An 11,593-nucleotide genomic window follows, 5' to 3' on the forward strand; every position below is an offset into this window, starting at 1 on the left:
CTTTGTGGAAGCAGCAGTGCTCAGATGCCTTCCAACGCATTGCGTAAGGCATAAATTTGGAGATCAGGAAATGAAAGACTCCCTTCAAGGTAGGACAACTTCACAAAGTGAATAGATTTGCAAGATAGTAGTAACACAGGAAAGGACAAGATCAAGGCAGATGATTTCTCCCTTTTGCTCCTTCTTGCCTGGGAAAAAAGTTACTCCAAAGACTAGATGTTCAAAGACTAGATGTCCAGTGGCCTGCCTGTGTTGTCAGGGCTGTCACTCTCTGAACAGCTGTAAACTGTAAGATCCACTCTGCCTCTGTTTCTCTGAGAAGAGGGAAGAAAAAAACTGTCCCACAACTGTCACGAGAGTCAACTGTACTTTCTTTGGGGTGTGTGTGTGTGTGTGTGTGTGTGTGGTGTATGTGTTTTGAGACAGGGTCTCACTCTGTCCCTCAGGCTGGAGTGCAGTGGCACAATCATAGCTCACTGCAGCCTGGAACTCCTGGGCTCAAGTGATCCTCCTGCCTCAGCTTCCCAAGTAGCTGGGACTACAGGCCTGAACCACTGTGCTGTTTCTGGGAAATCCCAGTATGGTATAGAAATACTGTCCCCCAAACTGAGAGGGAACAAAGACACCAAATAATGACTCAAACAAGACCAGCTTGATGAGTTAAATGAATTTATTAGAGGTTACTTATTAGGGTGTTTGCTCCTGGGCAACACAGAACTTTCTTCCACAGGAGCTTTCTGGCATGCAAAATCTGCATCTTCTCACCCTGTGGTGTTGCTTTAAATCTATTCCCAATGAGTAATGCAAATTTTTTACATTGTATTTTTTTTGTTGTTGTTGGGACAGAGTCTTGCTTTGTTGCCCGGGCTACAGTGCCATGGCGTCAGCCTAGCTCACGGCAACCTCAAACTCCTGGGCTCAAGCGATCCTTCTGCCTCAGCCTCCCAAGTAGCTGGGACTACAGGCATGCGCCACCATGCCCGGCTAATTTTTATATAATAGATTTTTAGTTGTCCAAATAATTTCTTTTTTTTTTTAGTAGAGACAGGGTCTAGCTCTTGCTCAGGCTGGTCTGGAACTCCTGACCTTGAGCGATCCACCCACCTCAGCCTCCCAGAGTGCTAGGATTACAAGCGTGAGTCACCGCGCCCAGCCTACATTGTATTTTTGTTTGTTTACAGTGAAACAAATCACAGGGCACAGTACCATCATCATATACTGTCATGCAACCCATGTTATGTTAATGATATTACAGTTTTCCACCAGGCAGGGATTTTAGTATTACAGTTAGCTAAAGGGCACTATAAGACTGCCAAAGCAGCCCTAAAGCAGTTAGGGCCAGTCTGTACTGGCCATTTCAAAGGCATGAAAGTGCAGGAACCCACCCCACCCAGTAGTTACCTTGGTTCCTGTCTAGTCTACTTTGCTGAGCACTCCAGACTAGCAATAGTGTTTCTGTTATGTGGTGGGCAACCCGCATTTTCACCCTCACACCCCTCCTGGCCTCAAGCGATCCGCCCCCCTTGGCCTCCCAAAGTGCTGGGGTTACGGGAGTTAGCCATCACACCCAGCCTGTTTTTTTAAAAATATTATTTACGTAAAATCTTATGGAATATGTAATTTTGACTCCCGCTTTTTAGCTTAATATTTTTATCATAAGCATTTTGTTTCCCATTGTTATTTAAAAAACTCTTGGCAAGCAATTTTCAAAGGCTGTAACCATTCCCCTGTTGTTGCACACTAGTTTCAGACAGCTTTTTTTTTTTTTTTTTTGAGACAGAGTCTCACTCTATCACCCTGCGTAGAGTGTGGTGGCATCAGCTTAGCTCACGACAACCTCAAACTCCTGGGCTCAAGCGATCCTCCTGTCTTAGCCTCCCGAATAGCTGGGACTACAGGTACCACCACCATGCCCGACTAATTTTTCTTTTTCTTTTCTTTTTTTTTTTTCTTTGAGACACAGTCTTACTCTGTTGCCCAGGCTAGAGTGCCGTGGCGTCAACCTAGCTCATAGCAACCTCAAACTCCTGGGCTCAAGCAATCCTCCTGCCTCAGCCTCCCAAGTAGCTGGGACTACAGGCATGTGCCACCATGCCCGGCTAATTTTTTCTACATATTTTTAGTTGTCCAGCTAATTTCTTTCTATTTTTAGTAGAGATGGGGTCTCGCTCTTGCTCAGGCTGGTCTCAAACTCCTGACCTCAAACGATCCACCCGCCTCAGCCTCCCAGAGTGCTAGGATTACAGGCGTGAGCCACTGCCACTGGCCTCAGACAGCTTTTTGTTATTAAAAATAAAACTGCCACACGTCTTTGTACTTAGACCTGCTAAAATAAATGTAAAAATTTAAAAATAATACAGGAAAGTAAAAATCACCCGAAATCCCATCACTTAGGAAAATCATTATTCATATTTTACTTAATATTCCTCTATGCTTATATACGTATCTGAATTTCAGATTATTGCCCTAGCAGAATTATACGTCAAAAAATTTGGCCTTGTTTAATGTAACATGTAATTTCTCAGCCCTCGAATTTCCACCTAGTTTGGTCCCCAACCCCCTGGCCAGACGGGTCTTGGACGGGTACCTTCAGTAGCCTGTTAGGAACCAGGCCGCACAGCAGGTGGTGAACGGCGGGCAAGAGAAGGAAGCTTCATCTGTATATGCAGCCGCTTGCCATCGCTCGCATCACCACATAAGCTCCACCTCCTGTTAGATCAGTGGAGGCATTAGATTCTCCTAGGAGCAAGAACCCTAGTGTAAACTTCTCATGGGAGGGATCCAGGTTGCACGCTCCTTGTGAGAATCTAATGCCTGATGATCTGAAGTGGAGTTGAGGCAGTGATGCTAGCGCTGGGGATCTGCTGCAAATAGATTATCATTAGCAGAGAGGTTTGACTGTACACTAATTATAATGCACTTGAATCATCCCCAAACCATCCCTCGCCCCCCCCAAAAAAAAACCTGTCTTCCATGAAACCGGTCCCTGTTGCCAAAAACGTTGGGGACCGCAGCACCTAGTGATACCTAACTTCTTTTGGGGCTGATTTTAGCTTCCAAACCTAGCATGTGCCAGAAATCGTCACAGTAGGCAAGGTATTATTTTATTCCTTCTAAAAACAAAGCCATTAAAATTTGGAAAGGTGTTAGGGTCCCGATTTCACAAAGTAAAAATCATGCCTCGTTAAGCCTGGAGCCGCCGCTTCTCCTTTAAATGTCCGCTCACGTGATCGAGGACGTGCCCACTCGGAGGAAAGTCACGCTGTCGGGGTAACCAGTCGTTCCTCCTCCACTTTCCCACCCCTGAGGTTTCTGGCGTTCCCTCCGGGGAAATCACAACTCCCCTGGAGACTTTCTCTTCCTCATCTCCTCCCTCGTGTCACCTAGCCTCACTGTTCCCCTTAGTCGCCGGCCCTACAGATCCCTCTCCGCGAAAGATTCCCACTTTCCGGAGGAAAGGCGGAAAGAGACTACAACTCCCAGGAGGCCCCGCGGCTCGCAGTGTACGTCGGGGGCTGAGGTCCCACGGTCTTCTGGCCGCGTGCGGCCCGGAGCAAGCGCACTACAGGTACCGTGGCGCCTCGCGCGCGAGCCGGACCAGACCGTGGTGGGGTGGGGCGGGGCGGGGCTGGAGAGGCCGGAGCTGGCGGGCGGAGGAAGGGGGTGGGAGCGGAGGCGATGGAGGGGAGGAGTGGGGGAATGGGGGAGGGAAGGGGATGGGAAGCGGGAGGCGGGGCCGAGCAAGAGCAGGATCAGGAGTCTGAGCCGGCGGTTGCAGCAGAGGCGGTGATGTCGGTGCAGGTTGTGTCAGCAGCGGCTCCTGCCAAGGTACCTGAGGTGGAGCTGAAGGACCTGAGCCCCTCCGAGGCGGAGCCGCAACTAGGACTGAGCACGGCGGCCGTGGGCGCCATGGCCCCCCCGGCGGGCGGCGGAGACCCTGAGGCTCCAGCTCCCGCCGCGGAGCGGCCCCCGGCTCCTGGCCCTGGCTCGGGGCCCGCCGCCGCTCTCAGCCCTGCCGCCGGGAAGGTGCCTCAAGCGTCGGCCATGAAGCGGAGCGACCCGCATCACCAGCACCAGCGGCACCGCGACGGCGGCGAGGGCCTCGTCAGCCCCGACGGCACCGTCACCGAGGCGCCGCGCACAGTCAAGAAGGTATTGGGGCCGGGCTGCCTCTCGAGGAGAGGAAAGGAGGGAGGGAGGGGAACCGCAGATCCTCTCCGCACAGCGGCACCACCCTCTATGCCCTCCCTTCTCACAGGAGCAGAGAGGCCCCTTGTCCCCTCAAACCCACTTTCTCAGAGATGCCCCCACGGGCCCCCAGTGTTGGGGAGCGGAGACTGCAGGTTGCACGGCCGTACTTCGCTATGAATAACATGGAGGTAGCGCTCTCCTCTACTACTTGGAATAGGCAGGGCAGGAGAGGCACCTAATACTACGTCCCGCTCCGCCAGCACATTCCCCTATGTTATTTTCCGTATTATTCGGGGAGAAGACCCCAGTGGCATAGAAAAACTTTACCGCTTACTGCAGTTCTCCCGGCAATAAGAGTGAAAAGATCTTTTCTACTTATAGAACGAGTAAGCAGTAGTTGTCTTGCATTGAAATCCTCAGAGTTGTCTGGTTTCTGTACAGTTGATGACTTTCTCCCTTTCTGTGGCCAACCGCTTCCACAGAGCAGTGCTGATGCTGTGCCTTTCATTTCTAGTTACTGCAATAGTCTGTCTTCTCTGAATGTAGAAGGATTAATGGAGAGATTCTCTTTACTCTTTTATCTTAAGAGGTTGGTCCTTCCTGCTCCGTAGTTGGTTACCATGATTATTAGACTGTGTACGAAGAGAATGTTTTATTGGTCCCTTTATTATAGTATGAAAGCCTTAGGAAAAAATGCTGCTCCTTTTGGGAAAGGCAGTCATTGCGGGGCTTTCTGTCTCAGGTGTCAGTTTCTTTCAGACATAGTTTTGAGGAGGTCTCACAACACCAAGGAGTAAGTGTGCCTCGAGGTATGACACCCTGGTATTAACCGTACATTGGCTATCCATGGTGTGTCTCTCTTTCCCTCTTAAAGCAAAATCAGCACAGGAAAAAAAAAGGGATAAATATTGAAAAAAGACAGAGATGTGGGTCGTATAAAAAGGGAATATGGCTGTCATTTCCTAGGCTCAATATGAACACAGTGATTTATGTCTTTTTTTTAAATTATTGTGATTTTTAATTGCTTTATCAGAACAGCAATAAAGGGATGTGAAGTCTGCATTGGTTTTACTGTATAGGACTCAGCTGAATTGGAATCTTGGACCTACCCTAACTTTTTGTTATAACAGCCTCATGATTAAGATATAGCAGATAATACTTTAATTCTAACTACCCAAATATAGGTGATAAAAGATGTCAGAGGCAAGACTGAGGGAATTTGTATGACAATGCTTTATGACAGTGTCCTTATCATTTGCAGTATGAAACTTCTCTGGGAGGAATTACAGTAGGAAGAGGCAGCACCAGGACCAGTGCTGGTAGTTCCCAGATATGAGTCTGGAAATATGAAGCATATTTCTGACTATTTGAGATGCTTTATAGTTGATCATGTTTTTTTCTTGTGATCAGGAATGTTTTTGTCTAAAATCTGTAATTTGATTAGATCTCTTGAGGGTAAAAGTGTTTAACAAATTGCTTTTATGGCATGAGGTTTACAGTCAGGCAGGCCTGGGTTTGAATCTCAGTACCCCCACTAATTTTTGGGTAATTTCCAAATTCTACAAAGCAGTTTCTTCTATAAAATGAGAATACTAATTATGATTGGGGATTAGAAATATTTGTAAATTAGCATTGAACTTGGCACATATAGTAGGGTCTTAAGAAATAACTATTATTATTATGAAGAATTTATTTTTTTATTTCTCCCATCGTCGCTTAAGTACATGTCACCATGTTCTTCTCTGAAAGGTACACACAATTCAATAGATTCTATATAAAGAAGTTAAAAAAATCACAGGCCAGCATACCAGAGCCTGTTTTTCTTAATCTTGGATGTACTTCTTGACCATTTTCCTTGTCGCTGAACCACCTTCTTCCTGTTTTTTCAGCATCAAAATATATGATCCATGATTTACTCAGCAGCCTCAAGGCTATAGAAGACAGGGCTGAGCTTGCCTTACAATGTTAATTGCACCAAAAAACAACTTCTCTGTTGAAAGTTAAAGTAGGTGAAGCTCTGGGTAAGGATACAGCTGGATGACAAAACGAAGGACATTAGGTTGAGTTTTGGGGGCAGAATCTTTAACTTTCTCAATATTGATTGGCTAAATGAAAATAAGTACCCAAGATTGCCCTTCTTTCCCCAAGTTGAAAGTCACCTCACCAAAGGACTGCAGTGAGACATTTTGATTTGTTAACCTTTGTTGATTCTTAGATTGTCTAAATCATCATTCTGACCTTGACTCACTTCTGTTTTTGTTACACCATATGAAGGGCCTAGGGATACTAGTATTGAAATAGCTACCTTTGGCTATGAAATTGGTGACTGTTGCTTTTGTTTTCTGTCATATACAAACTTCTTTAAGTCACATTTCCATTGATGGTTTCTCTTGCTCCATTGATGTATCTGTCATCAGTTTTCCTAGTTCTGTTACTCTGCTCAGCCATACAAGGGAAATGAAATTTTTACAAGAGCCAGAATTCTCAAGTGCAATAGTTAATAAGAATGAACATATGGTGTGCAGGTTACTCAGTCACATCTTATCTTTGGCACCTACCTCCACTCCATCCTGTAACTTGTGGTGCTCTGAGGCTAGATCTTGTCATTGTGGCTATGATATATTTATATATAATGTCCTTCTTCATAAACTGACCTTAACTGAACCCAGTAAACCAAAAATCTCTGTAAGAAGTAATTTGTGTAATGGGAAGATAAGTTCCACAGTGAATGCGGTAGCAGTAGTTGAGAGGACTTATTTCTTCCCTGTGTTCTTGAAAATAGGTGATAGGGGTGTTGGAGTACAGCAGGGAAAACAAGACAAGAGAGGATTTATTTCAGAAAAGTTAAAACTTCCTGACAGTAAGACTGCAAGCCTGAGAACCTCAACTAGTTTGTGCTTACGTCAGTATCAGTAATGACCATGTTCAAACAGACTCTTTATTGCTTTTGGCAAACGTATCCACCTTGCACTGGCTTTGTTGCTGTCAAGAGAGAATGAGTTGAGCCATGTTAGCACTTTCTTGCCCAGAATTGTTTTAAGCTTTTGATTTGGTTAATTATAGATTACTGAAATGGAATGTTTTGGATATAGGCATGGGAATGTGGGAGTAGTATGACTCCTTTTGCCAGTTAGAAAAGTACAGCCTTGAAAGTAAGGCAATTGGCAGTTGGACTTTAATGATAGTTACCATTAATTGGCCTTTTATGTGCCAGGAGTTGTCATAGGTGTTTCTGTAGGCGGCATTATCTCTGTTTTACAAATGAGGAAATGAGGTCCAGAGAGGTTAAGTACCTTGCCCAAGGTTATACATCTAGAAAGTGGCAGAGGTAGGACTTAAACCCACTGATTCTAACTTCTTAAATGCTGGGTTCTGACTTCTGCCAGAAGTCTTTTATAGGGAACTCTAAGGTGTGTCTGTCTGGCTAAGGCTTAGGTCATCCCAAGACTAAAATAAGGAGAGTCTGAGTCAGGGCTTTAGGAAGAGGACAGGAGAAAATTATACAAATGTAGAATCTTTAAAAACTGTAAAATTAGAAGAGAAGAAGAAGAGCATCTTATACAGGAAGGATTTCAAGATCAGTGATGCTTCACATTAGTATTAGGTTATTAAGTATGAAATGTCCGATTCCCTTAAGTTTGACAGTTGATATCTCTGACATTTCACTTTTGACACTTGTTTTATTTTTATTGTGAAGTACATCCTTAGTCCTGGAAACTCATGTTTTGGCTTGTGATTATCTTTCACATTTTTTTTAGAGCAATTTTTGTGAAACTATGATTAAGTAAAAAATTCATGTTATTTTTGAATATGAGTTCCATACTGCAACCAGTGCAGCACAGACATCTTGAAATATCAACAAAGCATTTGGGAAGGATGTGGCTAATAATGAACACACAGTACATTGATGGTTTGAGAAGTTCCGTTCTGGTGATTTTAATCTTGAAAATGAACCACGTGGGTAACCTGAGACCACGGTGGATAATGATGAGCTGAAAGCTATAGTGGTAGCGAATCTATCCTACCAACACGTGAATTAGCAGCAAGGTTTGATGTTACTATTCCAACAATATTGGACCATTTGAAACAAACGGGCAAGGTAAAGAAGCTGGGTACATGGGTTCTGCGTGACTTAAACTAGCATCAGAAGAGAAATCGTCTCAAAGCTTGCCTTTCTTTGCTGTCATGACATAAAGGCAAACCATTTCTACACCGTATTGTTATATGTGATGAAAAAATGGATTCTTTTTGACAATCGCAAGTGTTCGGGACAATGGGTGGGTAAAGATGAAGTGCTGAAACACAGTCAAACCAAATATTCATCCAAAAAAGCTAATGGTGTCTGTTTGGTGGTCCAAGAATTTTATCATCCACTACAGCTTCGTGAAACCTGGTCAGTTGATCACAGAGGATGTATACTGCAACCAGCTGGACAAAATGAGGATACTTGCAATTAAGCAGCTGAGATTAGTCAGTAGAGACAGGCCAATCCTTTTGCAAGACAGCACTTGACCACATGTTGTGCAAACAATGTGATAAAACTACAGAAGCTGAACTTGGAAACTCTGTCATCCAGCTTATTCACCAAACCTTGCACCAACTGACTCCCACTTTTTCCAGGCTTTGGACCACTTCTTGCAAAGAAAAATATTCAATTCTCAACAAGATGTGGAAGGTGCCTTTCATGATTTCATCGCTGCTCACTCTCCAGGCTTCTTTGTTGCTGGCATAAACAAGCTACAGTTAAGATGGCAAAACTGTGTTGATAGTTTAGGCACATACTTTGATTAATTTTATTGCTTCTTATTTGAGATATAATAAACTACATTTTTCATTCAAAATCGGACATTTCATATTTAATGACCTAATACTTTACTAATAATCTTAAAAATTTATCCTTAGAGTTACAAGTAAATCGAGAGTACCTTAGAAATATACTCCTCCTTCCTGTTCAGCTAACATTTTTCCCCTTTAAGTCGCACCTTCTCTATGAATCAATCTCTGTTTAAACCTGTTGTAAAGCAGAAGGAAAAGCATATTGTTATATATTCCTGCTGTGTACCAGGCATTGTACTTAGAACTTAATATATACTATTTTATTTACTCCTTTTAAGAGCCCTCAGAGATTAGTAGTGTTATCCTTGTTTTATTGAGGAAACTGAGGGTTGGAGAGATTAAGGAATTTGTCTCAAGGTTACACAGTAATGTGATGGAGCTAACAGAGCCCTAATGTGTTTGACTCTAAAGCCCAAAGTCTGTTGCTTTTGAATTCATACATTTCTGTTTGAAATTCAAGATTGAACCCTTTAAATCTTAATCTGTATTTCTTGTGGATTTTTAAAAAATTGTACTAATAGGCAGTTTCTTTTTATTGAGTGGTCGAAGGTCTTACCATATGTTTTTGTGAATATGAATTTTCTGAGAAAGCAGCCCTTATTTTGTATTTGTGTAACTTGTGAATTCTGTTCTCAAACCTGGGGAGGATTGAACATTAAGAGCTATTTTAGGAGGCTGCTCAGGGCTGAAGTTGCAGTTGTGTGTTTGATGTCTCGAGGAAGATTATTTTGGTTCTTAGTGTACAGTTAATTGAAGGAATGGATAGTACATGAAAAAGAGAAAGTGAGTTTCTCTATTATGCCATTTCCTTGAAAATGGTCCTTTTTCCTACAATGAAAGAAAAAAGAGTTTATTGTAGTTTATTCAGACCCTTTGTCAAGTTCAGTTTATAAAGAATATGCAGTTTCTTTAATGGTAGTTCTTGTTTAAATAACTCAGAGAAGTGCAACTGAGGCGGATGGGAGGAAAACAATTTTGGCAGTTGCCCTGATCCACTGCCCTGCCATCATCGTATTCAGGTGGTAGGCACAATTAGAGGAGCTAAAATTCCATTCACTCAAGAAGTTTAGTAAGCTTGATCAGATTTCTGTGGAATGTGTAAGAGCTTTTTATAGTCTGAATGACCTGTGACCCAAGATTTGGTGAGAGCAGAGCAGAGGAGAAAGCAGTGTATTGAAGTTTCTTCTATAACAGTTCCTAAGTCTAAAATTATTGTGATCGAATTAAATAATGTAAGACATACTATGTGCATGATTTTTAGTTTCCCTTCCCCCCACCCCCCAGGTGTATTTTGCAACAATTCAATTAGCCATTTTCCATCTTGGACACTTGAATTAGTAGCTGGTGATTTTCTGTTCTTTTTTTCAAGGGTCTATCAGTTTGCGGCACTTAGTTCTTAGCTTAGAATTTATATTAAGGAATGGTACTAGAGCTGCTAGTTGAGTTACTCTGACTATAAGACTTTTGCTTAAAGCCTTTCTGAGTATTGCAAACCTGAGACTAAACTGACTTCATCTTCCCTACAAACTTACCTCCTGCAGTGCTCCAATGTGAACCCTTTTGATCACTCTAAAAGATTGGCTGCGTTTTCTTGGAAACTCTTCTTTTGGCTTTGTGACACTTACAATGGCTACCATTTACTGAATACTTAACTCTGTGCCACACGTCTCTCTGTCTCATCTCATTTCATTCTCATGACAACTTTACCAGATGAGTAGTTTTATGTTTATTTTACCCATAAGAAAATATAGGTTCAAAGGTACTCTAATTACCTTTAGATAGGTTACTCTAATTAACTTGCCCAAGGCTTTGCCTGTGAAGCTGCTCGTAGCAATAGTAGGAGACTTTGCCACACTGCCAACCCCCTACTGCTCTGACCAAACTCCCATGTGAAGTCTGTGTAAGCTGCTACTAAGACCACTTTGGATCTCAGGATCTACCCTCTTCCAAGAGAAGGCCTAAACCACCATGCCTCACATCCTTGTTCATTTCAGTCACTACCGGACATGTTGTCATCCATTATCTTCCTAATATTCATGCCTTTACCACTCACTTCATCCTCTCAGCTGATTCAGTCTCCCCAAACTCTTCTACTATGTTCTCTACATTATCAGCAAATCCCCATGTAGTGTCAGCTTCTAGCAGCAAGATCTAATTATGGGGCGACAGTGGCAATGTTGTTAGTATTGGCACTTGGTATCCAGAAATATAATGGTGCAAACCAAGCTGCAGCATCTCCTGCTTGGCATTAGCGATCACATCTTTGCCAAGCCAATTCTGTACTTTTGGGTGGTGTTTTTAGCTGTGTAGTCCTGAAGCAAGTTCTTCACTGTGAAAGCTCTCTCATAGCCTTTCTCTGTAAATTCTTTTTCTTTCTTTCTTTCTTTTCTTTTTCTTTCTTTCTTTTTCTCTTTTCTTTCTCTTTCTTTCTTATTCTCCCTTCCTTCCTTCCTTTCCATTCTTTCTTTCCTTTCTTTTCTTTCTTTCTTTCTCTTTCTTTCTTTCCTTCCTTCCTTCCTTCCTTTCTCTTCCTTCCTTCCTTTCCATTCTTTCTTTCCTTTCTTTT

At 43.0% G+C, this 11,593-nt stretch overlaps 1 protein-coding gene across 1 annotated transcript in view; it reads left to right on the top strand.

Moving 5' to 3' along the window:
- Positions 1-3,768: 3,768 nt before the first annotated feature.
- AHCYL2 (adenosylhomocysteinase-like 2) overlaps positions 3,769-11,593 on the top strand; it is a 218,102-nt gene continuing 210,277 nt past the window's right edge. Inside the window, exon 1 of the mRNA XM_012664737.1 lies at positions 3,769-4,152. Within this exon, the coding sequence (XP_012520191.1) occupies positions 3,790-4,152 (363 nt within the window). The 5' untranslated portion in view covers positions 3,769-3,789. The remainder of the gene's footprint in view (positions 4,153-11,593) is intronic.

This window comes from Propithecus coquereli, unplaced genomic scaffold (assembly GCF_000956105.1).
Source record: "Propithecus coquereli isolate 6110/MARCELLA unplaced genomic scaffold, Pcoq_1.0 Scaffold91, whole genome shotgun sequence".
Classification (NCBI taxonomy): Eukaryota; Metazoa; Chordata; class Mammalia; order Primates; family Indriidae; genus Propithecus; species Propithecus coquereli.